At 41.6% G+C, this 25,640-nt stretch overlaps 1 protein-coding gene across 2 annotated transcripts in view; it reads left to right on the forward strand.

Annotated features, from left to right (window-relative positions):
* Positions 1-25,640, forward strand: part of CHD6 (chromodomain helicase DNA binding protein 6) — a 204,770-nt gene that overhangs the window by 63,763 nt on the left and 115,367 nt on the right. For both annotated transcript variants that reach the window (XM_047067984.1, XM_047067985.1), the window contains exons 3-5: positions 4,608-5,128; positions 23,289-23,436; positions 25,257-25,406. In XM_047067984.1, coding sequence (XP_046923940.1) covers positions 4,608-5,128; positions 23,289-23,436; positions 25,257-25,406 — 819 coding nt within the window. The remainder of the gene's footprint in view (positions 1-4,607; positions 5,129-23,288; positions 23,437-25,256; positions 25,407-25,640) is intronic.

Here is a 25,640-nt window from a genome sequence, read left to right on the forward strand (position 1 = left end):
GGACGCTTAACCGACTGCGCCACCCAGGCGCCCCAATAAATAGCGTTTTTAAAAAATAAACCAGAGAGGGCGCCTGGATGGCTCATTCGGTTGAGAGTCCGACTTTGGCTCAGGTCATGATCTCACGGTTCATGGGTTTGAGCCCCACATAGGCTTTGTGCTGTCAGCATAGAGTCTGCTTCAAATTCTCTGTCCCCCTCTCTCTCTGCCCCTTCCTGCTTGTATGCTGTCTCTCTCTCTCTCTTAAAAAAAAAATTTTTTTTTAAACAATAAAAATGGGATTAGATCATAGATTTTTTTTTTTTGCCCGCTTTCCAACATGTTGTGGACTTTTTTTTATGTCAACTAAAACTTTGTAATTAATAATATATAATACAATAATGTCACAATGGCTGCATAATACTGTTCCATATAATGGATATGCTATTAATTTAAACATTTTACTGAAGATTGACCAATAGGTTATTTATAGTTTTTTCCTTTATTAAAAATTCTGCATCAGATATTCTGTCTTTGGAGTACCTAAATATTTCCTTAATTTATGTTGTAAAAGAGAAATTGCTCAGTTTAAAAGCATATCCATAATTAAAATTTTAATATTGTTAACACATGCCCCTGCAAAAAAGGCTTTTTAATACTTGATGCAGCTGTCAGCAACATATGAGCGGACCATTTTCGTTATATTCTTATATTGGATTTTTAAAAATTGAGATGTAATTCACATACTGTAAATTCTACTATACTTTTAAATTGTGCAACTCACTGGTTTTTAGTGTAGTCCCAAGATTGTGGAAAGATCACCACTATCTGATGCCAGAACATTTTCATCACCCCCAGAAGAAACCATATGCATGTTAGCAGACACTCATTTCCTCTTCCCCCAGGCCCTAGCAACCACTAATTTACTTCTTGTCTCTGTGGATATGCCTATTCTGGGCATTTCATATAAATGGAATTGTACAATATGTAGTCTTTTGTACCTGGCTTCTTTCACTTAGCATAATGTTTTCAAGGTCTATCCGTGTTGTACCATGGATGATTTTCTTAATTAAAGTCTATTTTGACTTTCAAGTACTTCAGTGATTCTTGGGGAAATAACCCAGGTTTGTCCTTAAATCTGTTTGGGAACCATTGACCTAGGCCATAATATCTCCATTGGTTCTTAAATCCTTTACAGTTGACCCAAATCTAGTTTATCTGGATTCATATGTTTAAGTGTCTTTTCCAGGAATATCCTAGGTTGCTAATTTTGAATCAGCGAAGTGGGTTTTATTGCTAACGGTGTGGTTTATGAGCTAGCATTGTTGGATGTCTTTTTTTTTTATCAGTTTTCCTCTCCATTTCATCTTATGTTCTAGGTGCTTATCTCTATTTAGTAAATTGTCAATATAATGTAAATTATTGGTGGTGTCGTGATCCATCATCTCCAATCCATTCCCTTTGGGGCCATTTTTGAAGTGGTGATTTAATGTCCTTCTTGGTAGAAACTGAAACAATTTATTAAGGCTCTTTGTCTTTTCTCCACTGACCTTGAGACAAATGAAAAATATTTTTTGTCATATTTTTTAAATTCTCAACAGACATCTATTCCAAGCCCCCACCAAGGTGCCTTGAAAAAATAAAAATATTCCTGGTGTATTACTGACTTTGGAGATTATAATTTTATATTTTTTTAATACTGATAATCTGTCTTTTGGGATACTTCTAACTTTTTGGAAACATTGACTTAATTGTGCTGCATTTCTTGGGAATCCCTACTTCCTATAGGATGTCCAGCTCTGCCACTCCCTGGAATATAACCTTTTGACAAGTTGCTTCATCTCTCTGACCCAATTATCTTATCTATAAAATGAGGGGTAGAGTAGATAACTATTTGTGATTCCTCAGAGTGGAATTGCTGCAATGACAGGTATTTGCGTGTTTATGTTTCTAAAGAACTACCTGAACTTTTCCCCAACTGGTTGTATAGGTCTTTATATTTAACATTTCTCACCAAGTCTAATCATACTGGTCTGGTGGCCTAGCAGTCATTAATGGTTTCTCGGGATGTAGGTCATAAAATGCTCAGTGAAATGAGTGTTAGCTTTTGGGCAGAAGGTCCAGGTCCAAGTTCCTCCACTTACTAGGTATATGTGTGTGAGTACCTCATCTAACATCAGTAATCTTCTGTTTCTTCGTACACAAAATAGGTGTCTTTACACTAACCTTTTAGGATTTTTGTAAAGATGGGAGATATCATGGAACATGCTTTGCATAATTCCAGGTAGATCCTTATGATTTGTGTCCCATAAATGTTAGCTGTTGCTATTGTTCTTGACTAATGATTGAGTGTCCAGTTTCTACAACCTATCTCCATCCGCCTCAGCTTTGGAGGGCCCTAGCCTTCAAAAGATAGACCTTGAGATGAGGTATGAGTTGAAAAGAGTGTCCCACTTTTATCTACAGAGTGTTGCCTTGGTGGAATTAGGACTTTAATGTGTTGCCTTTGAAAGCCTCTTTAATAAACTAACCTGTATCTCTTGCTTTTTTAGTGTGTCCACCCTTGCATGTGAAGCAAATACTTGTGTCCTGAGGGTCAGGTGTCCCTGGCACAGAATTCAGTAACATCCCAGGGACGGCAGTGTACTCTTAAGATCTGAGCTTTAATTAGGTGCCTATTATGCACCTCTGAGGTTCTTGTTGCCTTGTTTTTTTCTTTTTCTCTTCTTTTTTTTCCTTTTTATTGTGGAAAAAAAAATATAACCATTTACATGTAAAAAAATTTACCATCTTGAGCACTTTCTTGTATTTGATTTTAAATTCCTTTTAAGTTTGCTTAGCTTCTCCTTTTTCCAAGCCATCCTAAGAACTGAATCAGCAGTGAGGTAGTCAAACTGAATTTTCTTTTCTTTTCTTTTCTTTTCTTTTCTTTTCTTTTCTTTTCTTTTCTTTTCTTTTCTTTTCTTTTCTTTTCTTTCATAGTGAATGCTGCCAGAATGACCAGTTCTTTCTGGATTTAGGCTTGTTTATGAGGCTGGACTTTATTTATGATAAAGATACAAAAAAATTCTTCTTTTCTTTCATCTTTTTCTCCTGGGATTCTCAGTGTTATGTTTGGGAGTATTGGCCTAGGGTAGGGAGCTGGAAGGCACAGAAGGGGGACCATGCAGCTGAATTTTGCACTCCATCACTCCTAGGGTGGGCCAGGAAGTCTGAGCACAGATCGGGTAACCAGAACACTGGAAGGAAGCCACGCCACCTAGGCAAGTGTCTGTGCCCTTCAGCACACGCCAGGCCTCTTGTTAGGGGAGCAGACTATTCACAAATGGTGCTGTTCCTAAGCCATCATGCAAAGACGATTGTAGTTGGCTTCCTGGAAAGCCTGCTTGTCCCTCCCAGGCTCTCCTTGAGTTATTTCTTTGTTCCTGACCCAGAAGGGTGCTGTTCCTGAAACCAGCACCCACAGTATCAGATTATTGCCAGCCTTAGCTTGGTTACGAAATGACAGATGTACTGTGATACCAGACCTGAAAGTATGAGATGTGACTTCTACTTCCAAAGGGATGTTTCCTGAAAGTGGTCACCTCGGGGAAGCTGTACCTTTAATGGTGCTCAAAAACAGCTTCAGAACTTCCTTTTTTAGGAAGATGCCTTCAGCATCTGTGACACATTCTTTCTTAATGGCATGTATCATAATAAAGCTTTCCCCTGTAGGGGCAGTTGTTTTTTTGTAAGTGGCCAAAGGTTATTTGGTGCTGAGTCTGGAGGCTTAGATGATCATGCAGAGGAACAGCACCTTTAGTTAAAAATAAAAGATGTAGTTTTAGAATTTTTAAAAAATTTAAAAAATGTTTTTTATTCATTTTTGAGAGAGAGAGAGAGAGAGAGAGAGAGAGAGAGAGAGAGACATACAGCGAGCAGGGAAGGGGCAGAGAAAGAAGGAGACACAGAATCTGAAGCAGGCTCCAGGCTCTGAGCTGTCAGCACAGAGCCCGACGTGGGGCTCGAACTCATGAGCCATGAGATCATGACCTGAGCCAAAGTCTGACGCTTAACCAACTGAGCCACCCAGGTACCCCTAAAAGATGTAGTTTTCTTGTTGAAAGTCAAACCAGCTGATTGTTGGTGCTGCCTGAAGATACATGAGAGCAAAGATGTGGGGAGATAAAGCAACACACTGAGATTGTCCCTGCATCCTTGTCATCCAGTGATGCCACTTTTATTTAGGAGCATATTTGAACAGAACTTTTGTGTATCAGCATGAGAAATGCCATTCTGGGTAAGAACTGTGTGCCTAGGATCTAGAGGTATTTTGTGGGGACACCACTGTTGTTGCCTGTACTAGACATGGGGCTCAGATTTTAGCACATAACAACTCCTTGAGAGTTGTTTTTTCACATGCAATTTTTGTATATGGTAACGGTGGCTTGGTGCGGCTCCACAAGGGCAAAGGCAGACACAAAGTATGTCCTGGTTGCCACTGTCTCCCCAAGACCTGGCACATGAGGAGCTAGCACGTGATAGGAATTCAGTAAATGTTGAACAGATCCATGCATTCAAACTTCATAATGCTCTTTCGTATGAAGCATGCATTGGGAAACTAACAAGCTCGTTTCTCTCTTTCACAGTTGTCAAGTTTAAAAGTTCTGAATCACTCTCCAATGTCTGATGCCTCTGTCAATTTTGACTACAAATCCCCCTCCCCGTTTGACCATGGCACTGATCAGGAAGAGAAGATCGAAGATGTTGCCAGTCACTGTCTGCCTCAGAAGGACCTGTATGCTGCTGAAGAGGAAGCTGAGACCCTTTTTCCTAGGAAAATGACGTCCCATAACGGGATGGAGGACAGTGGAGGAGGAGGCACTGGAGTAAAGAAGAAAAGGAAGAAAAAGGACCCGGGAGAGCAAGAGGGGGCAGCGAAGGGAAGCAAGGACAGGGAGCCCAAGCCAAAGAGGAAGCGAGAGCCTAGAGAGCCAAAGGAAGCCCGGAAGGCCAAGGAGCCCAAGAGGGCCAAGGAGCCCAAGGAGCCCAAGCAGAAGGATGGAGTCAAGAAAGCACGGAAGCCCCGGGAGGCCTCGGGTACCAAGGAGGCCAAAGAGAAGAGGAGTGGCGTGGACTCTGCAGCCAGGACGAAGTCCAAGAAGGCCAGGTGCGTGTCCCTTTCTGCCCGCTTGGAGCACTTGGCTCTGCCTGCACACAAAGGTTTGCTTTGGGCCTTCCTCTAGCCCTCAGACATAACTTTACCGCTCTCATCCAAAATGAGCTACTCTCCCCTCCTAAGAGAGAAAGATAACCTTAATACTGGCCCTGCAATTTCTGGCCATTCCTTTTGGATTAAGAAGAATTAAAATACTGTCACACACAAAGGGTGTAAGGGAAGGGACGTCAGAGGTGTGACGCAGGGCTGGCAGCGGTTTGGGGGACGGCAGCAGTGTGGAGTGGCAGAGGGGCAGCTGGTAGGAGGTGCCCGGACCTGGGAATTCGTGTGCGGGCAGTCTGGGAGAGCTGTGCACAGACAGGGAACACCTGCTCAGCCTCCTGCAGCCACAAGCTCTCTAGTGTGGGACTGCTCCTGGTCCATTTCTCTCCCTCTGTGTCTAACACAGTGCCTGACACGCCAACAGGTGCTTGGGAAATGAGGAGTGAAAGAGACTAGTGGAGACCACAGTGACTGTAGAGAGATCGGAGGGTGTGGGTACACATTCACTGCAGGGTGGGTGGTAAGGGTCCTGGTTAGAGATCCCATCGGGATCCAGATGTACTCTTCACTCCGTATTGGTCACCTGTATACAAATGGAATGGTTTTCATTTTGTCTCTTTCTAAATTCTTTGTGGAGAACATTATATTTAAGCTTTCTGAGGAAATGTGAAACAAAAAATACATAATCTCTATATACTTAAAAGGAATTTAAGGAATTTAAGTTTCTAAAACCTAAGTGCAGTGGCAGGATGTAGACCAGGAGCACCCATAAAAGCACAGAAACTGGTATGAACACTCACATAAAGTAATTAGACCATCAGACCTGTGTGGGGTCAGGCATTTAGGAAGTAAGCTTTAAAGAGAAGAAAGCATTTTGGGTGATTTGTGCTGCGACAAGGAATTTACTATATGGTTCAGTTAATTTTCAGAAGGACAGTTTGTTGGGAACAGATGGTTAATTTCATAATCCAAGTGCAAACTGCCTTATAATATTCATTCCCTTCTGCCCCACAGGGGGTTTTATCTTTTGTCCATGGGAAAGGCTTGAGGGGGATCCTGGGAATGTAGTTTACAGACAGTGGACCTAAAGTACTTTACAGAAGGTCAAGAGAGGCATGTAAAAATCAGGATTCTCACAAAGGGAAACTTACGGTCTGTTTCTCAGTGAACCCAGTGAGCATGCTCTGATCTCTGATGCGTGTGTGAGGTAGCATAGTGAGTCTCTGTCTTCTGCCATAATTTTCATCTGCAAGTTGCTTGGGAGAAGCAGAAGGGGTTCTTCAGGGAGCTAGCACATGTGAGGGAGAATCAGATGTGAGCTAGTGGGGTGGCTTAGAGAACAAAGAGGAGTCCCTGAGTCCTTAGAATTGGGGTAACTGGAGGAGGGTTCTCACAGCTTTGCTGAGGACTCTGGTTGGTTTGTAGAAGGCCATAGAACGCCATAGGTATCTGAGCTCACTAGCTCTGGTCTCTGGTACTTACCTGCTTAAAGGACTTCTGTGTGGGCTGTGAAACAAGGGAATAAGTATATAGACGTTGCTGTAAATTCCATTTGGGGGCCATAAGAGGCATTTCACAAAAGAAGTTTGGGTGTCCTATATGTGTGTAGCAATACTAAGGGAACCTGATTGTGATCAATTATAAGTGACGTGGAGAAGTGCTTGGTAGTCTTTTCAGGGGCTGCTAACTTCTGACATCAGAAGACACCCTTTGCGAGGATGTTGATAGAGCTGGTTACCTCTCAGCAGTGTGGGCAAGTTACATGAGGGTTTCTTTTGATTTGGGGACCTGTGTAAGACTGACTTGTAATAGAGAATCCTTATGTAGCTTGGTAGGATTCTGTACTGGTGAGCCTTTCATTTCTTGTTCTTTTTGTATTTATTGCTTTGGTTCCTTTAATTAAAGAAATTAAAGATCCCACTAGTCAACAGAAGCAGTTTTAATTATGAAAGGACATTAATTAAAAAATTATGCTGGCAATTCTCAGTTTTTTTGTGCTCTTTGATTTATTCTCTTGCAGATTGGCTCAAGTACATGTTTTGATTAGCCCTGGATCATACTTGGTGGTTGCAAATCATTCACTGAATGCTTGGATTATCGTAGGAGCTCCACAGTTAATTTGAGGGCTCCCAGCCTTTTCTGCCTTCAGTCCCTCTTACCAGCTTCCACCTGGCTCATCTTTCTGAAGTACTTGCTGTAATCTTATTTCTGTTTTTAGTTGGAAAAGGTGGTGAATCAAATGCCTTCATCCTCTCTCTTCCTTCCAAATCAGTTTGGAAGTAGTCAGCAGAGATGGAGGTGTGGTGATCCGCTTTCTTAACTGTAAACTGGATTGAAGAACCTCCACCAGCTGTGGCTGGACGTGAGCTGCTTTTTCCTCCCTTTGGTTGAGTTTTTCCCACCAGAACTGCAGGCACTGAAGCCTGGAGCCCGTGCTGGGGCAGGTATGCTCTGTGCCCTTTCCCAGTCTCTCCAGTCGGGTCCCTGATCAGAGAAGTGGGAGGAGTTTGAAGAAGGGTTGAAAATATGTTGCCAGTAATAGTCCTTCCTTGGGAGTAAAATGTGGGCACTGGGAAATGGGATATCCTCATATCCTCTAATTTTGAAACTTCTGATTGCTCCTACTGCTTCCAGGACAGAATCCAGACTCCTTTTTCTGTTATTCAAACCCTTTGGGGTCTGACCCCTCCCTCACTTCTCTGACAACAGACCTCACTAGTTAGACTGCTCTTCCTGGCCCTTAAAGACACTTGACTTGTTTCTCCTGGGTTGCTCTGGCTGGTTCTCCCAACATTTTGCCCCTGTGTTTCTCCCAGTATCCCAAGTCCTTTCCATTTCCAGGTCTGAATGCAAGTCCCAGTTCTCCCAAGAGCTTCCCCAGACCAGTGTGCTGGCATGTCCCTTCTTCCATAGCACTTGGAGCCTTGCTCCCCATTGTAAATCAGAGACTTTTACTCCTGGGAAAACTAAAGGAGAGCTAGTCTAACCTGTTGTACTGCAGCTGGGGAAAGGGAGGACTCACTGAGAAGTGTCTTGCTTACAAGGGTGTGTCATAAACTCGGACCTCTGCTCCCCAGTCTTGTACATTTCCCTCTTGGAAGGTGCCTCTCGATTAGAAACTGTTATCGTCCTGTGTGTATGACTTGTCTCATCAGCATCAGTTAAATGCCTAGGGTCAGGGCCACTATACTTTGTGTCTTTTATGCTCTCAGGAGTCAGTCACTAGAGGTTTATCAGGTTGTTGGACACATTGAGTTTATATATTTATATATTATATATGTAACATATACTTTGCATATTTATAAACTACATATAACACATATATATTCTATTTATGTATTTAATTTGTTTTCCTAGAACAAATAGAGCTCTTCCTGTAAATAAGACCATATAAGATATAACTCTCATTGTTAAATAATTGTAGGTGGTGTCTCAATTTTAACTAAAGAAGTGAACATTTTATTTTTTAATTTATTTTTATTAAAAAAATTTTTTTTAACACTTAGTCATTTCTGAGAGACAGAGACAGAGCATGAGCAGGGGAGGGGCAGAAAGAGAGGGAGACACAGAACCGGAAGCAGGCTCCAGGCCCAGAGCTGTCAGCACAGAGCCCCATGTGGGGCTCAATCCCACAAACCTGTGAGATCATGACCTGAGCTGAAGTTGGACGCTTAACCGACTAAGCTACCCACGTGCCTCTTATTTTTTTATTTTATTTTCTTAGCACAAGCAGGGAGAGGGGCAGAGAGAGAAGGGGAGAGAACCTCAAGCAGGCTCCACACTTAGCTCAGAGCCCGATTCAGGGCTTGGTCCTGCAATCTTGGGATCATGACCTGAGCCGAAATCAAGAGCTGGATGCTCAACCAACTGAGCCACCCAGGCACCCCAAGAAATGAACATTTTAAAAGAAACTTGTCTAAGGCACAGAGCTAATGAGCAGCACTGTTAGGATTTGACTCTGGGCTCCCACTTTTTTCTCCTTCAGCTCTGCACCTATTTATGCCTCACAAGAGGATGTCGGGAATGGAAAGCAGTGGGGAGATTCCAGTGTCAGAGAAATTGGTTTTTTATTTGTAGGACACGGCCCTTCTGTAGAATTTCATTTTGCACACTGCACAATGCCCTCTAATCCTCTAAAGACTAAAGTGGCTCCAGCTTTTCCCTGTGCAGTTTCTCTTGCACTTGAGCCAGCAAGTAGATAACTGGACATGTTTCCTGTTTTAAACAAGTGATCGTCTAACAGATTTTCCTTTTCAAGGATGACATCAATAGTGATGAATATTCATTTACTGAATAGGGGATAAAAGTCTGACATGCCCAAGTAAGAGAGGCAAGAAGCTTTCTTTTTTTTTTGAACGACTATCTCTTCCTTTCCCTTCAAATTATATTGGAGAGTGAGCACAATTCACTTCTTTATTGTATAAAACTTAAGCAAGAAAGCTCTTCCAGGAAGCCAAGTTAGGCTGTTGTTTCCCTGACTCTGAAATTTAAATTCCACTTAGTATAGATTATTTACTTTTACTGTTTTTTAGTTACAACCCCTTTTCCCAAAGAGGAAGGGACCACTGGCATAAGAAGACACACAAAGATACACATGTGTGTGTACATACAAACATATACACAGACCTGTACATAGGTAGACACACAGGGCCTGTATAGCTGCAGCAAAGGGATCAGAAAGGTAGGCAAGTGTCAGGTCAGATCCTGGGGCATCATATGATGTTGATAGTGCTTTGGGAAAATACTTTGGTATTAGAAAAGCACCATGGCAGTTCCTTAGGGAGGCCAAAGAAATTTCTCACTGAGAAACATTACATGATGTAATGGATACTGTCCTCAACAACAGTTTTGGGCTCCAGTGCTTCTGTGTGCCTTTGAATTTCATATTTCTCTTTCTTGAAATAGCCTTTAGTAAAAGCTTCATGGCATTAAAGCACGGCTCAGTGAGCAGGAAAGACGACCCATTCCAGTGTGTGTGAAGCTGTCTGGTGTTCTTACTTCGTGTCTAGGGAGGAGTGCCTGAATAGTAGGTCGATAGCCCTTTAGGCTGCACTCTCTTAAATCAGAAGCTAGGCATTTTGATTGAGCTGGAGGTTGCTGTTGTAAGCTAGAGTCTTCTTAAGTGTTGGTATTCATTTTGTTGGTTGAAGGCAGAGCATAAGCTTTGGAATTTCTACACATGTCAGGATGGTTTATATTCTCTCTTGAAAGTCAAGAAACTAATCAGCAAGCTGGTCTAAGTGGAGGAACATCTACTTGGATCTCTGATGCTCAGCCTTTGCTGTGCCAAAGGAATCACCTGGACAGCTTGTTAGAAAAGTAGATTCCCAGACTACGTCCCCAGAGAGGTTGATTTATTAGGTCTGAGGTGGACCCAGGAATCTGTAATCGAAAAGCCTGCCAGATAATTAGAGTGTGCTTGGTTCTTAGAACATCCTTTGAGACACAGTTGAGAGATTCCTGGGAAAATGGAGCATATTTTCATTTTTTAAAAGTTTATTTGTTTATTTTGAGAGAGAGAGAGAGAGCGCGCATGTGTGTGCACGAGTGGGGGAGGGGCAGAGCGAAAAGGAGATAGAATCCCAAGCATTGTCAGCATGGAGCCCATCGCGGGGCTCGAATTCATGAACTGCGAGATCATGACCTGAGCCAAAGTTGGACGCTTAACCGACTGAACCACCCAGGCGCCCTGGAGCATATTTACATTTTTTTAAATTTAACATCTGTTAGGAATGGAAAACCAAAAAGAGGAAAAGAGATGGATAGTGTGATTAGCCCTACGAAGTAATAAGAAATACACGTATCGGTTTCTGCCCTGGTTGCTGGCACAGAGCTCCTGAGACCCTTGTACTTTCCTGAGTGATAAGAATACTTGTCTTCTCTCATATCCTAGTATTTTGTCTTTGATGCAACTATGACACAGGGCTCCTGAAACTGTTGTAATCGTCCAAGTGGTAAGAACACTCGTAGCATCCCTTGTTCGGATACTTGTCTCTGATCCTGTTCCTGACACAGGGCACCCATACCCTTGTAAATTCCTAAGTGATAGGAACACTAGGAGCATCTTTTGTTCTAGTGAGATGACTCTGGGTGGGCTCCTGGGTGGGGGCTGATCACCAGAAAGACCAAGCAGGAGTAGAAGCTTGGAGTTTTCAGTCCCACCCCTCATTATCCAGAGAGGGGAGAGGGGCTGGAGGCGGGGTTAATAATTGATCATGCCTATGTGAGGAAGCCTCCATTAAAAAAATCCCAATAGTAGGGGGTGTGGGGAGCTTTCAGGTGAGTGAACACATCCACATGCCTGGCACACCTCAGCTCCGCACCTCAGCTCCTCAGCTCCTGTGCTCAGAATCCTCCCAGACTTGGCCCTGTGTATCTCCTCCTCTGGCTATTCCTCTGTATCTTTTGTTGTATCCTTTAATAGACTGGTAAACGGAAGTGTTTCCCTGAGTTCTGTGAGCCTCTCTAGCAAAGCCATCAAACCTGAGGAGGGGGTCATTGCACCCTCCAGTATATAGTGGTTGGTCAGGAGAGCAGGAAACCTGGGCTTATGACTGGTGTCTGAAGTGGGAGGGTAGGTGGGTGCAGTGTTGTGGTGCTGAACTCTGGACCTGTGGAATCTGGTGCCCTTCCAGGTAGACAATGTCAGAATTGAGTTGAATTCTCCGACACCCTGCTGGTGTCTGAGAATTGCTTGTTGGTAGGAGTTGTTTTGTTTTTTGTTTTTTCCCCCAAAACAAACCCCAGGTTTCGGGCCGCAGATTTTACCCCCATTTGTTTTGGCTTGTCAAGAGCCAACAGAGCAGAATGTTTTTCTCCCAAATCCAGTAAGTTTAGTAACACCCTGGAAGAAAGGTTTTGCCTTTTCTGATTTTCTTCTTTGACGGTTGCTTCTAGAAAGTTAAGCCCAGATCTTCTGATTATATAACCATGTGAGCTGTGAGTCAGCTGACGCTGTGATGCAGAAAGGGCAGTAAAATTCAGTCAGCTCAGCTCTCCCTCTCTATTTGAAGGTCAAATCACCTGTCTTTGTTAAGAGTGAAGATCTTTATTGAAGCTGGGCTTATTAGGCTTAGGAATGTGTATTAACAGCATTATTTCTGTTGAGGGAATTGCTTTTATATTCTGATCAATTATTAGAAGAAAGAAGACAAATGTGAAGACAAGTATGAGTTCTGAGTAGAGACCTGTGGTTGGAACCGGCTAGGTTTTTTTGTGATGTAGGGAGGATATGTGAATGAGAATGGCAGAGACCCACCTCTGAGGCTTTGGACCAGGTCTCCATTCCCATTCTTCTGAGAGCACCTGGAGCGCTTACTCTAATCCCCGGGGCTTTGTAAATTAGGGTTGGGTACGTAGTGGACTTTGACCTGATCCGAAAGAAAACAGTTAATAATAACGCTTGATGAATACCTGCTTATTTATTTATTCAGTGTATTTTTAGTGCCTCCTGTGTGCCTTGCTTTATTTGTGAGTGCTTTTGGTGGGAGTGGGATAGTGGAGGAAGGAAGGTGTCACAGACACATCATCTTTGAGCTCTATCACTGAAGTGCTATCACGAGTTAGAGTCTTGCAAGTGTTCAAAAAACAGGTAAAAAGAAACAAATCAAAGAATGTAGTATAACTGTATACAGAATAGCTGAAAGGATTTGGCGGATTAAGAGTGTTTCAATTGTGGTCCAGGGAGTCCCTTGGACATGGTGAGTATTGAGCCAGGTATTAAAGGAATTAATAGTGAGAAAAGATTTAAAGCAAAAAGACCAAAAGACATTTAAATAAATGTTCTTTGGGGGGCTTCCGTTTCTTTTTTTTTTTTTTTCTGCATTTACTTTTATTTGCATTTATTTTATGCTGAATTTATTCCCAGGCCATAAGTTTTTGTTTCTTCACTTTCTTCTGGGATATCTTTTTATTCTTTGCAACCTCCTCTTCTGGTTCAGGGGCAGTCTGCTCTCTTTTTTCAGTGAGAATCATCTCAGTGTGGCAGGGAGAGCACGTGTATAGGCTAATGCAGCCATGAGCTTTGTAAATTCTGTACCACATCTTGGAGGCTTCGTTCCTGGATGCGCTCAATGGCCAGAGAATCTGCATCTAAACCCTTATGTCCGCATTACTCTCTGCATTTTTAAGCATGTGCAGTAAAAATTCAGCAGTTTTTGGGCCACCAGCCCTGTGTCCAGCCCCACTGTTGGGGCCTGCGCACACCTACCACCTCCGCCATCGTAGCGCCAGAATGGCATGCGTTGTTTGTGTAAAGTGACATCCTTCAGATACTTGTGGCTTTTTTCAGATGTGCATACCCTGGATGGCCTGGGCAGTTTCACGCGCATTCTTAAAGTGAACACAAAGATTTTAATCTCTTGATTTGCATGATTTTGTAGGGTTTTTTGGGTCAAGTGAATAGCAAACAATTTTCAGAGATCACCTCAGGCTGCTTACGGGAAGAGGAAGTGTGTTGGCTCCTGGGAGAATTCATAGAGGGGGTTGGGCTTCTAGGTTTAAGATGGCCACCAGGCATACTTTTATTTTCATTTCCTAACCAAATAATAACAACGAAACAACAGGAAGGGCAGAGGGAAATAAATCCTTAAAGATGAGAGATGTGAATTTTTGGGTATCATACTGGTGGATAAATGCTGTGGGGGAGTCCCAACTCAGAGTCCATGCAGGAGCTGTTTGTAGCAGAGGTAGAAATGCTTCTTCCTCACAAGGGACCTGGCAGCTTTGGAGAAGGGACGGGAGGCAGGCCAGAAATGGATGTGATGATGAAGGGACTGCCTATAGAATGAGTGGTCGTATGGCATCAGCTCCAGGCTGAAGTCAGGTAGTTACTCTAAAGATACTAAGCCTTTGCCCTGGGGATAGTCTGGGACTCCCAAGTGGAGACTCCCACAGATGAGAAGGGAGACTCAGGAGCTACTGCTCTTTCCCTGTCCATACCCTAAAAGGGGACAAGAGGGGCTGCCAGGCCCTAAAAGGGGACAAGAGTTCTACGCCAGGCCCCTCATTCAGGGATGAGACATAATCTCACCAGTCACCTGTATTATCAGCCTCGTTCATTTGAAATAGGAACAATCCACCAAAGATTGTGAGACCGCAGAGGAAAACTGAGCAACAAAGAAGAGGAAAAAGGAATGATGAGCAGAAACATTGTCCTCATAAGAAAGAAGTCCAGGAAAAAAAAACTTGTGAAGATTTTAAGTTAGCATCCTCAGATTCAAGATGATATTTTGTCTGCAAAACAAGGATGAGTTAGGAAACAGGAGCAGTCAGAAAACAAGAAACAATTAGTGAAAATTTAAAACATATTGCCTAAACTAAAAGAATTCAACAAAAACAGAGGAAAGAGTAGGGGAGGTATGTTAGATCTAAATTAATCAGCTTTGGGTTGATGGGGGGTGGGAGGGAGGGGCGGGTGGGTGATGGGTATTGAGGAGGGCACCTTTTGGGATGAGCACTGGGTGTTGTATGGAAACCAATTTGTCAATAAACTTCATATAAAAAAAAAATAAAAGTGATTAATGTTAAAAAAAAAATAAAATAAAAAAATAAAAATTTTAAATTCAACTTTAAAAAAAAAAAAACAAAACAAAAAAAAATAAATTAATCAGCTTTCATATCAGGATGTCACCAGGTATTGCTTGCTGTTGATAAAGAACTAGAGGCATGAACATATGGGAGTTAGGGTGGTATCATTTGAAGGCACTTCACTCTGGAACGTGGGATTTGGTGCAAGTGTAGGGATGGCTTGTCATTTGAAACCCTTCTACATTTTTTGAAGTTTTATTTTCATTTGCTTTTACAACTTTTAATAAGGTTACTTAAAAAATTTTTTTAATGTTTATTTTCATTTTTGAGAGAAAGAGAGAGCATGAGCGGGGGAGGAGCAGAGAGAGGGAGACACTGAATCTGAAACAGGCTCCAGGCTCTGAGCTGTCAGTACAGAGCCCAACACGGTGCTTGAACTCACAAACTGAGAGATCATGACCTGAGCTGAAGTCGGATGCTTAACAGGTGCCCCAAGGTTACTTTTTGAAATTCTGCCTTTTCATCTTATAAGTATATAACTTTTTCTTTTTTTTTCAGTTTTTATAGGATAACATCACAAACTAGGATGATTGTTTTGATGGTGCTAATGATGCAGTTAAAGGGACTGAGGACGGGGTAGATTTTCTTCTCATTTTGTCTACAGCTGACCACATCTGTATTGGAACAATTAGTTCTGTGTATTTATTTTTTGTTTAACCAGTATCTTCACAGTGTGTGCCCAACTTGGTTCTCTGTGTATAGACTGAACTAACATGGGCATTAAATAAAAGTTGAAGTAAGTGTGCAGACGGGCTCTTTGGGCATAATGTCCATGTTTTCAGATTGTACTTCTGGGAAGAGGATCAGGGCCTGTGGCAAGGCCTGGGCTGGAAGCTTCTCTGAAGGGTTGTTCCTGGAGCGGAGGTGGTTCCTGGGCTGTACTCCCCAGCCATGTGCATGTCTGTGAAGGCAGTAACTAGCATCACGTGCTGTTTTCAGTTCTGAATTTGGGAATTATGGCAACTCACTGTGGCAATAACTGATTTTTCCTGCTGACTTTGATGGATATTTTATAAGATTTAATTTAAAAATGGGATGATGAGTCAGTCATTTTGAAATAATGGGGTTTGATAGATAAAAATTTTAATACCTGGAATCTATGGGGGCAGAGTAATCTATGGCTCACAGTAAGACAATGTTGTGACATATACCCAGATCTTTCTCCTCATCCTCGGATCCAGCGCTCTGTTTCTAACTCTCAATTCTAGTGAAGAAACCTGGAGGTTGGGGATCGAAGATGAGGCTGGGAAGAAACTTTGAGAAAGACTTGTGTGTGTAGGGCTTTAGTGGAATTTTCTATAAGTAGTTATTATAATGTAATTTCCTATTTGGAAGGCCCCTAAATTACCTATTTTCCTAATACAAACTACTAGAAAGTGAAGATGTATAAATCTTCTTGGCTGATGAAGCCGTTTAGAAGATAGCATGAGAACTTCGGGGCGAGGCCGGCTCTAAAGTAGAAATAAGTTTTATTGTAAAATCAAATATGATTTTTGTTATTAAAAATAAGTGCTTTGAGCCTCAAAAATCTTATCTGCCATTTTTCTTTTCTGTCCTTGCAAGTTTTAGTTTGTTCTAACTCTGAAAGCTAGAAAAGAGGATTATAAAAATAAAATTGCTTTGATTCAGCCTCCAGTGCCATTAAGTGGTGAGAGTATTAGGCCTTTGTATTATTCAGAACTCCCTTGGTTACAAGTGACATAAACCCAACTTGGATTAACTTAAGTTAAAAAAAAATAACAAAGGGGTTCACGAGCTTAAGGAATCAGAACCGGGAGGTATAATTGAGGATTCCACTAATGTTCTTTGTCTCCAGTCCTCCCCTGCACCTCTCTTCATCCTTGGCAACTGGTTTTCTTCTCGTGGTTGAATTGTGGCTGCCTGAAACTATGGGCCCACAGCTTAACAACCTTATGACCTAGAAGGTAAAAGATTCATTTTCGAAAGCACTCCTGCCAGAAATTATTACTTCTTTATTGAAGGACTCCCAAGTTGGCTTGGCTGGGTCATATGTCCATCTTTGGACCAATCACTGTGGTAGAAGGAATAGGATACCATAGCCAGCCTGACCTTCCACCCACTCTTATAGTCAGGAGGGTCCATATTGGTTATCAGCAAAAAGTTGCTGATCAAACAGTATCCACTTCAGCCATGGAATAGGTATATTTCAAAATAAATATATTTATATATATGTTTTTTCGTGAAGCTTTTGAGAATAAGGTGCATATGTCATTGCCTTTTGATCCCTAAATACTCCAGTGTGTCTTTCCTAAGAGTAAGGCCATTTTCTTACATAATCATTGTCTAGTTGCTGCTTTTGTTCGCTTGGAACTAATAAGCAATATGTGGGGAGACACTTTAAGATCATGCAAAAATCCTGCTCATCTTTACATTGTTCTCCCTAGATGATCCTGGACTGTACTCATCTTTCCTGCAGTGATTATAAAATGATTTTCCAACCCCACACTTCCTCTGCATTCGTCATTTGGGTTCTGTAGTAAGCAAGGACTCCCTCTTCTCCCTCATTTATTCATTATCTATCTATCCATTACTGGTATGTATTCCTATTGTTTTCAGTGACTTATAATTCATTACTGTCCTTAGTTACTTTGGTGTTCAGATGGTCCCAATTTTAACCAACAAGAACTCTTTAAGCTGACTCCTGTGTCTTTTTGCCATGCTGCCTTCATTTTTTTGAGTATACCCTACTTTCTGACATAGCAAGATGTTTCAGGCTCATCTTTTATCTTCTCTACCTTAGCTTTGGAATCACCTGTTTCTCTAAGGAACTTTGGTATTAGAAACCAAGATCCGAGTGCTAGGTGTGCACATTGCTAATGGGGCATCTTCACTTTTCAGCTCTTTGAGCTGTCAAGGCAAAAAATACATACACGTGTGTACATAGACATCTCTGTACATGCACATATGTATGCACACCTATATGCACATACACATATATTCATAATACATGTGTGCACATTTATGTACATGTGTTCATATATGTATACTTATTTTAGAAAACCTGAGTTCACACTGATGTCTCCAGTTTAGATTCATGCCGTATTATCTTCCTTGTTTTACAGCATATTTACATCTTCCCTCTTCCTCCATGAGAACTTCCCTGGCTAATCACATCAACACAGTTACTCATTTGCTTAATCCTGTATCACATCTAAAATGGTTTCAAAATTGCTTCACCCATATGCCTACCAAAAAGTTCAGGATTTTTTCACTGTTCCAAAAGCTAAGAGTACATAGTCAAATACAGTTGACCCTTGAACAACACGGGTTTGAACTGCATGGGTTCACTTGTATGCAGACTTTTTTCTAAAAAATACAGTGCAGTACTGTAAATGTATTTTCCTTAACATTTTATTAGTAACATTTTCTCTAGCTTACTTTATTGTAAGAATGTAGTATATAATACATATAACATACAAAATATGTGTTAATTCACAGTTTATGTTGTCAGTAAGGCTTCTCTGGTCAACAGTAGGCTACTAGTAGTTAAATTTTTGAGGAGTGAAATGTTACACAAACCTTTTTGACTGAACAGGGATTGGTGCTCCTAACACCTGTATTATTTAAGGGTCAGCTCTATTGTGTTCATAATTAATGAGATTTTCCCCCTCCATTCAATGTGGTTATGTTATTTGTTTGAAATACTTGGATTCATTTGTTTCAGCTTGTTTTCATCTTTAATTTTTTTATTTTTTAATATGTAGAATTTAACATGCTTCCAAAAGTCAAATTTTTATAAAAAGATTGATTCTCTGAGAAATATCATTCACTTCCTGTATCCCATCTAACCATCTCTTATGGATGATCATTGTTTTTTGGTTCATCGTTCCTATGTTTCTTTTAAAAATATAAATAGATAGGGGCACCTGGGTGGCTTAGTCGGTTGGGCATCTGATTTTGGCTCAGGTCATGATCTCATGGTTTGTGAGTTTGAGCCGCACATCAGGCTCTGTGTTGACGGCATGGAGCCAGCTTGGGATTCTCTCTCTCCACACATCTGTCTCTGCCCCTCTCTGATTTGTGCTTTCTCTCTCTCTCAAAATAAATACATAAACTTTAAAAATACATAGATATATTCATGTTTTCTTACTCTTTTTTCTTCCCCAAAATGTAACATTTATACTCTTCAGCACTTTCCTTTTTCACTTAGCAGTGTAGCTTAGAAATGATTCCATATTCTGATCAGTTGGAGTCTTAATGGTTTTTAGAGCTACATAGTACTCCATTGTAACTGTCCTACTTTATTCAGTCACATTTCATCATGTACATTATTTTTATTAATTTGCACTTGCTGCAGTGAGTAACCTCATGCATATATTTTTTCATATTGTTGGAGGTGTATCTTTGGAGTGTATTCCTAGAAATGGAATTGCTAGATCAAAGGGTATATATATCATACATAGTTTTTTTTACATATTATTTGACCACTGTTTTTGAAGAACCTGGAACTTCAGGGAGCAAACAAGCTTTCATGGACCAAATCCATCTATAGATAGAGCCATTTAGAGGTTAAATGTCTTCATTTGATAAAATCTCAAGCATAAAGTTTTCAAAAGTTATTCCAAAGAGGGAAAAAACACATTTCATGTAGTCTTCCTAGAGGATGAATTCAGGTGATATTTTCTTGTGTCCTATTTGAAAATCCCATTTATAAGCTTACAAAGAATCTTTTCTCCCTGATACTTGTCTTTATCAGAAGAGCTCCAAGAAGAAGTTTTGGAACTCAAAATTGATTGTGTTGCCAAAGGTAACCTACAGAAAATCACTTTGGTAGAGTATCTTCTTATTTATCCACAAATAAGCAAGCAGGGTTCACCAGTCATTGGACATATATTTGAGAAGATGTTCCCTCTACTCCATACTACACCCAGTTTCTGGCTAGGAAAATCTACTAGTGCCTAGTAGTGCCTACTAGGCTTGACTTTGAAAGTGCCTCACTGTGACTCCTCCTTACTTTTGTTATTTAATGTGATTCTGAAAAATGGAAGGCAGATGTAAAATATATACAAGTCTTATAGTAAAGATTCATATTTTGAGGAGGTTCTCTTCCTTAATTATGGCTTGAGCTTGGTTTAGTTTGAGTATGAGTTTGTTTGAATGCAGCTGAGTAGTTTTGAGTGTGTATGTTTGTAAGATTAAACATATAGACATAGTTTTCTAATATAATGAAGTTATATTTAGTAGGTAAAATTGATTTCAAATGTGGGGAGAAAGGATTTCAGATTTTCTAGGAGATTAAATGGGGCCCTGCTCATGTGATTATTATGATGACTCTTAGTATATTAATCAGTGTCCAAAAAATTAAGGAGAAAACTTTTTTTTATGTTTTTTTTTTAATTTTTTTTTTTTAACATTTATTTTGAGACAGAGAGAGACAGAGCGTGAATAGGGGAGGGTCAGAGAGAGAGGGAGACACAGAATCTGAAACAGGCTCCAGGCTCTGAGCTGTCAGCACAGAGCCCGACACGGGGCTTGGACTCATGGACTGCGAGATCATGACCTGAGCCGAAGTTGGACGCTTAACCAACTGAGCCACCCAGGCGCCCCTTTAATGTTTATTTTTGAGAGCGACAGAGCGCGAGTGGGGGAGGGGCAGAAAGCGAGGGAGACACAGAATCCAAAGCAGGCTCCAGACTCTGAGCTGTCAGCACAGAGGCGGAAATGGGGGCTCGAACTCAAGAACCATGAGGCCATGACCTGAGGCAAAGTTGGATGCTTAACTGACTGAGCCACCCAGGCGCCCCCCCTCCTTTTTTTTAAAATAGCACAAGGCTTATTTTGTTAAGGGATCCATTTAAAAAAACTGTCAACGACTATGGATTTTTTTTCTGTGTATTTGGGTCATTGGAATATTTTGTTAATTCTTTTGGTCATTATTTTGAGATTCAAATAACATTAAAGGAGATTTGAAGTTTTTGCGTTCATTAAAAGGGAGACCGGGGCTTTAAAAAAAGACAGAAAACATATGGTGTTAAAAACAATAGGCTGTGGGGCGCCTGGGTGGCGCAGTCGGTTGGGCGTCCGACTTCAGCCAGGTCACGATCTCGCGGTCCGTGAGTTCGAGCCCCGCGTCGGGCTCTGGGCTGACGGCTCAGAGCCTGGAGCCTGTTTCCGGTTCTGTGTCTCCCTCTCTCTCTGCCCCTCCCCCGTTCATGCTCTGTCTCTCTCTGTCCCAAAAATAAATAAACGTTGAAAAAAAAAAATTAAAAAAAAAAAAAAAACAATAGGCTGTGAGTCAGATGAGCTGAGTGCAGGCCTCTGCTGCTACTCAGCTGCTGACTTTGGGACCTTTGCTGCTTTTAAACCTGTTTTTTCATCTGGAACATGAGATTCATCTATCTGCCCTTGATACTCCCTCATGGCCTTGTGGTCGTAACAGTTAAATGAGACACAGAACACGTAAGTGCTTTATAGAATATAAATTGCTATACAGTTTTCTTAGGAGTATATGACATGAGATAAATATTCCTTCGAAAACTTAGAACGTTTTTAAACTGTTTCACCTGTGTCTCCTGTCCTGCACTGATAAGTAGAACATTTGCTTTTTCCCTCTGTGTTTGAGAGTACAAGTCTCCTGTTAAAAATGGCAGGACCCCTAGAATTTCATTTCCTCAGTTTGGACCAAAATAATTTTCATAAAGAACTTTCCTGATCAGTAGGCAAGCCAGTCTTCAGCCTGGAGAAACGAGGGTGGGCTGTTTGTGCTGACTTGATTGGGAGTCCATGAGGAGTGAAGGGTGTTCAAGAGAGAGGCAGGCTGATTCAGCAGTCAGCACTGGTTGGCGTTCCTGACAACAGTTCATCATGCTGGGTCTCCCATCTCTAAACAGGGCAAGCTCTCTTCCCCCACACCTTCCAATAACCCAACTGATAGAAAATGCCAATAATTTTGACTCTTTCCTCATCTTCCACATTCTGTCCCTTCCTCAGACTTAATGGTTGTATTTCTGCTGGATCCTTCAAATGATTTTCACCTTTGAGTTTTCATTGGTTGTATTTAGCCTGGGGCTTCATTCCCTCTTGCCTTGGCTTGCCATCACGGCACTTGTCACACAGAATGAAGTCAAAACTCTCTGACTGGTATACATACCTAGTTGCTTTGCAGCTCCATTATTTAGTGCTTCTGTTCACTTGCCCTGTCATCCAGCCATACAGACTGTCTTTTACTAAATGTGCCCTTAACACTCTTCAGTTCCCTAACAATGCCACGGTAGTTAAGAGCATGCCTGGGTTCAAATCCTTTCTTCACTGTTTAGTAGCCATCTTACCCTGGAAATCTAACTGAACCTCACTCTGCTGCTTGATGAAATGAGGATAGTAATACTATCTGCCTTATAAGATTGATATGAAGACTAAAGGAGATAATCCATGTAAAATACTTAGAGAGTTGTGCCTGCATGTAATCACTGCTATGTAGCTAGTAGCTCTAATTATTAGTACTGCTACTATTATTACTGTTCCATGCACATCTCTGCTCAGTTGCATTCTCCCAAATCTCCCCAATGACTTAATCCATCCATTGATGCATCCATCTATCTTTTCAATAAGTATTTATTAGATACTTACTATGTATAAGGCATAAGACTAAGAATACAAACTTGAATCAAGTACATATTGTCCTCTAGGAATTTGGAGTCTGGTAGGAGAGATCAGAGAAGTATAAAATATTCATCTACTCAGCAGATGTTTATGGAAACTACAGAGGATTCAAGCACTGTGTGGTTCCGAGGCTGATATCATAGTTAATAACTAACTTTGGTGAAAGATCAGAGTTTGAGTACCTTAAGCAAAGCATAGCTGAGGTGGTTTGGGAGTATAGAAAAGAGATTTTATCAGCTAAGATGGTCAGAAAAAGCTTTTAGAGGTGCTGCCATCTTAGCAGGACCTTGCAGGATGGATGGATCTTGCCCATCTTCACCTCTCTCAGGAGGCTTTTAGCTACTGCCTTGAGCTATTGCTCTGGGAGGCCTGTAGGATTTTCATATTCATAACCTCCTCAAGGACAGGGACAGTATCGTTTTTCAATTTTGACTTCCTAGTACTTCCTCCAAGTCTTATGTAGACCATTTTCAGTAGAGGATGGTGACAGATTAAGGACACGTCTCTTCCCATGTAACCTAAAGGGCGATTGAAATTGTTGATTCTCAATATCTCAATATCTAGCAATTAAGCTTACTAGAGAAGACATTTATATAAACTGAAAGTGAGGTTTTGAAGATGTTCATATTATTTTATTTCTTACCACATTAATCATAGCCACAGGAATCATGATAGGGGTGTAAAAAAGTGAACTCTGCATCAAGCCATGTAGGTATTTCTTCCCATATTTCTGTGTATAGTTCTGGGAAGAAACTCTTGTAGATTCTCCATTAAAGCCTACCCCTAGGACAAGAATTCCTTGCGATACCATATCCTTATGTGATACCATTACTTTGATCACGTGAGAACTCTTAGTTTTAAAAACTGCCCAAGAGTTTTAATTCTGAATTTCTCCTTGTAGCAAGGAGCAAGGACCAACCCCAGTGGAGAGAAAGAAGAAAGGAAAGAGGAAAAGTGAAACCACAGTGGAGAGTTTAGAGCTGGATCAGGGCCTGCCGAACCCATCCCTGCGGAGTCCTGAGGAGTCCACTGAGTCTGCAGACAGCCAGGTACAGCTGTGACCGGGAACCCTGCGGGCGGTTACGGCTGCCGCACAGATCTTGCTGACGCGCGTCCTGTTGCGTTTCTCTCTCCATCTCCAGCCTTGCACCCCTTGCGCATAGATCCGGGCTGGGCTTTCACTGTTTTGGTGGGTGAGCACCAAGACCACAGGCTTTTTCCCCCTAGCATCCTGATCCTTATACTAATGATCTCCCAGGTTTTTTTAGTGGTGTTTGCTTTCTTCTTGGGAAGTAGCATGTTATTAGGCTGTAGAAAGAATGAATATGGAAAATTGAATTGTGGGGCACTCTGAGTAAGGTGTCGGGGGCCTGACTTGCAATGCAGCTAATGCTTTTAAGATTCAGAGGGCTGGGCCGGTCTGCATAAGGACATTCTTATAATCCCAGATGCTGGAAAAGTCAAGGCTGTGTGTATTCATTTTGCCGAAATAGTAAAGGAAGTTTGGCCAAACATGGAAACAAAGAGTTGCCCACCTGAATGAGATTTTTAAAGCCATTACTAAGCATGCCCATGACATTGGTAGGAATTTTCTCCCTCAGTTGAGGCAACCTGTCTTGGATAGGAGTTCTAATATTTGAAAGTGCTGTTTCCTCTGATATCCATGACAGTTTACCTGGGTTATGCCTGCTGAAAGGGGACCATGTAAAATCATCCGACTACTGCACATTCAAGTATCCTTGGATCCTCGTAGATTCCTAGATGGTCTTCACTGTAGGAAGGTATCAGCTTCTAATGTCACAGTGGTAATAAGTAGTAGTGTCTGGGGTATCAGAGCAGAACCCCCCCCCCCCATCACTGTCTCTGAACTCGGGCTAGTGGCTGTCAGGTGTCCTCATGGGCAGAGCAGCAGGCATGTTGGGTTGATGGGAGTTGGCAGGGGTTTAAGTGTTTCCAGGGTGGTGATCTGTATGTACATGGGATTGGGAGACAGGTTTTCATGTGGAATCCCTCATGTAAAACTAAACGTCATAGAGGTAACATAATGAAGAAATGGTGGGAGAACAGAGAGAGGCCCAGGAGGTATGTTTTAAAAAATAAGGCAGGTGGTGTTTGGCTTTGGTTTTGTTTTTTAAGATTGAAGTACTGGAGAGTGAGCTAGCTGGTGAGTGGTTCCCAGAAGTGTTTCTGCTGCTTGGATAGGATGTGTCCATGAGATGAACCATGTGTTTTTCTGTTTGAGGAAAGCCACTGGGCTGCTTTGTTGTAGAATGTTGTCTCTCTAAAAGGTCAGGAGTTACTTAATTATAGATGAGTCCTCAGATGGTGACTCATGAATCTTGTTTTGTCACACTTAATATGTCTCCTTGCATTTCAAGGAGATTCTCAAAGTAAGTCCTAATAAAACTGGTATTAGTTTAGTTTTTAAAGAATATATTGTAAGTACAGTGAATTTGACCACAACTGAAACATTATCTTATCACCCTAAAATCAGAGCTTCCAGCTATGCTGGAAGGGACCTGAAAGATGATGGAGTTTACCTCTCATCCCCGTTTTACTGGAATAGAAACTGACTCCAGAAAGGAAAAGGAAAGTCACTATCATTCATGAACAAGACACATCTCACTGGATTCTGAGACTATACCTTCTTCTCAGGGGATCTTGGCAATTTGGATCCCCTCCCTCAGCCAGATTTCATTTTGAGTGAATTTAATTCTTAAAAGAGTTGTGTTTAAGGAAGATTGCTTTTGTAAAGTAGGACAGGTCTCTTGTGCATGTCAGTGAGTGTAGATGAGGGTATTCTTTCTTGTCCAAGCTTTTTGCCTTTGACTCACAGAGCATCTCTCCGATGGGTGTGTTTGCCCTGCAGAAACGACGCTCAGGACGGCAGGTGAAGCGCAGAAAATATAACGAGGACCTGGATTTCAAGGTGGTGGACGATGACGGGGAGACAATCGCCGTTCTTGGAGCCGGCCGGACGTCCGCCCTCTCGGCTTCTACACTGGCATGGCAGGCGGAGGTACGGCCTATGGCTGGGGTGCTGACCTTGGCTTGATCCATCATTTTGGCCCACTTGATAGTTATTCTGTGGCTCTTCGCTGAAGCTAGGTTAGGTTATTGTAACTGGTGCTGATAACCTTCAGTTGGCTTCCTAATCCATTTAGAATGAAGTTCACTCCTGGCTATGGTGCCCAGCAGGGTTCTCTCTGTCTCAGCAAATTCCTTCAGCATATAAATGACTTTCTCCCCACTC

Source organism: Lynx rufus, unplaced genomic scaffold, assembly GCF_022079265.1.
Source record: "Lynx rufus isolate CCGP_SWC_20201006 ecotype Redwood Valley unplaced genomic scaffold, mLynRuf1.p SCAF_8, whole genome shotgun sequence".
Classification (NCBI taxonomy): domain Eukaryota; kingdom Metazoa; phylum Chordata; class Mammalia; order Carnivora; family Felidae; genus Lynx; species Lynx rufus.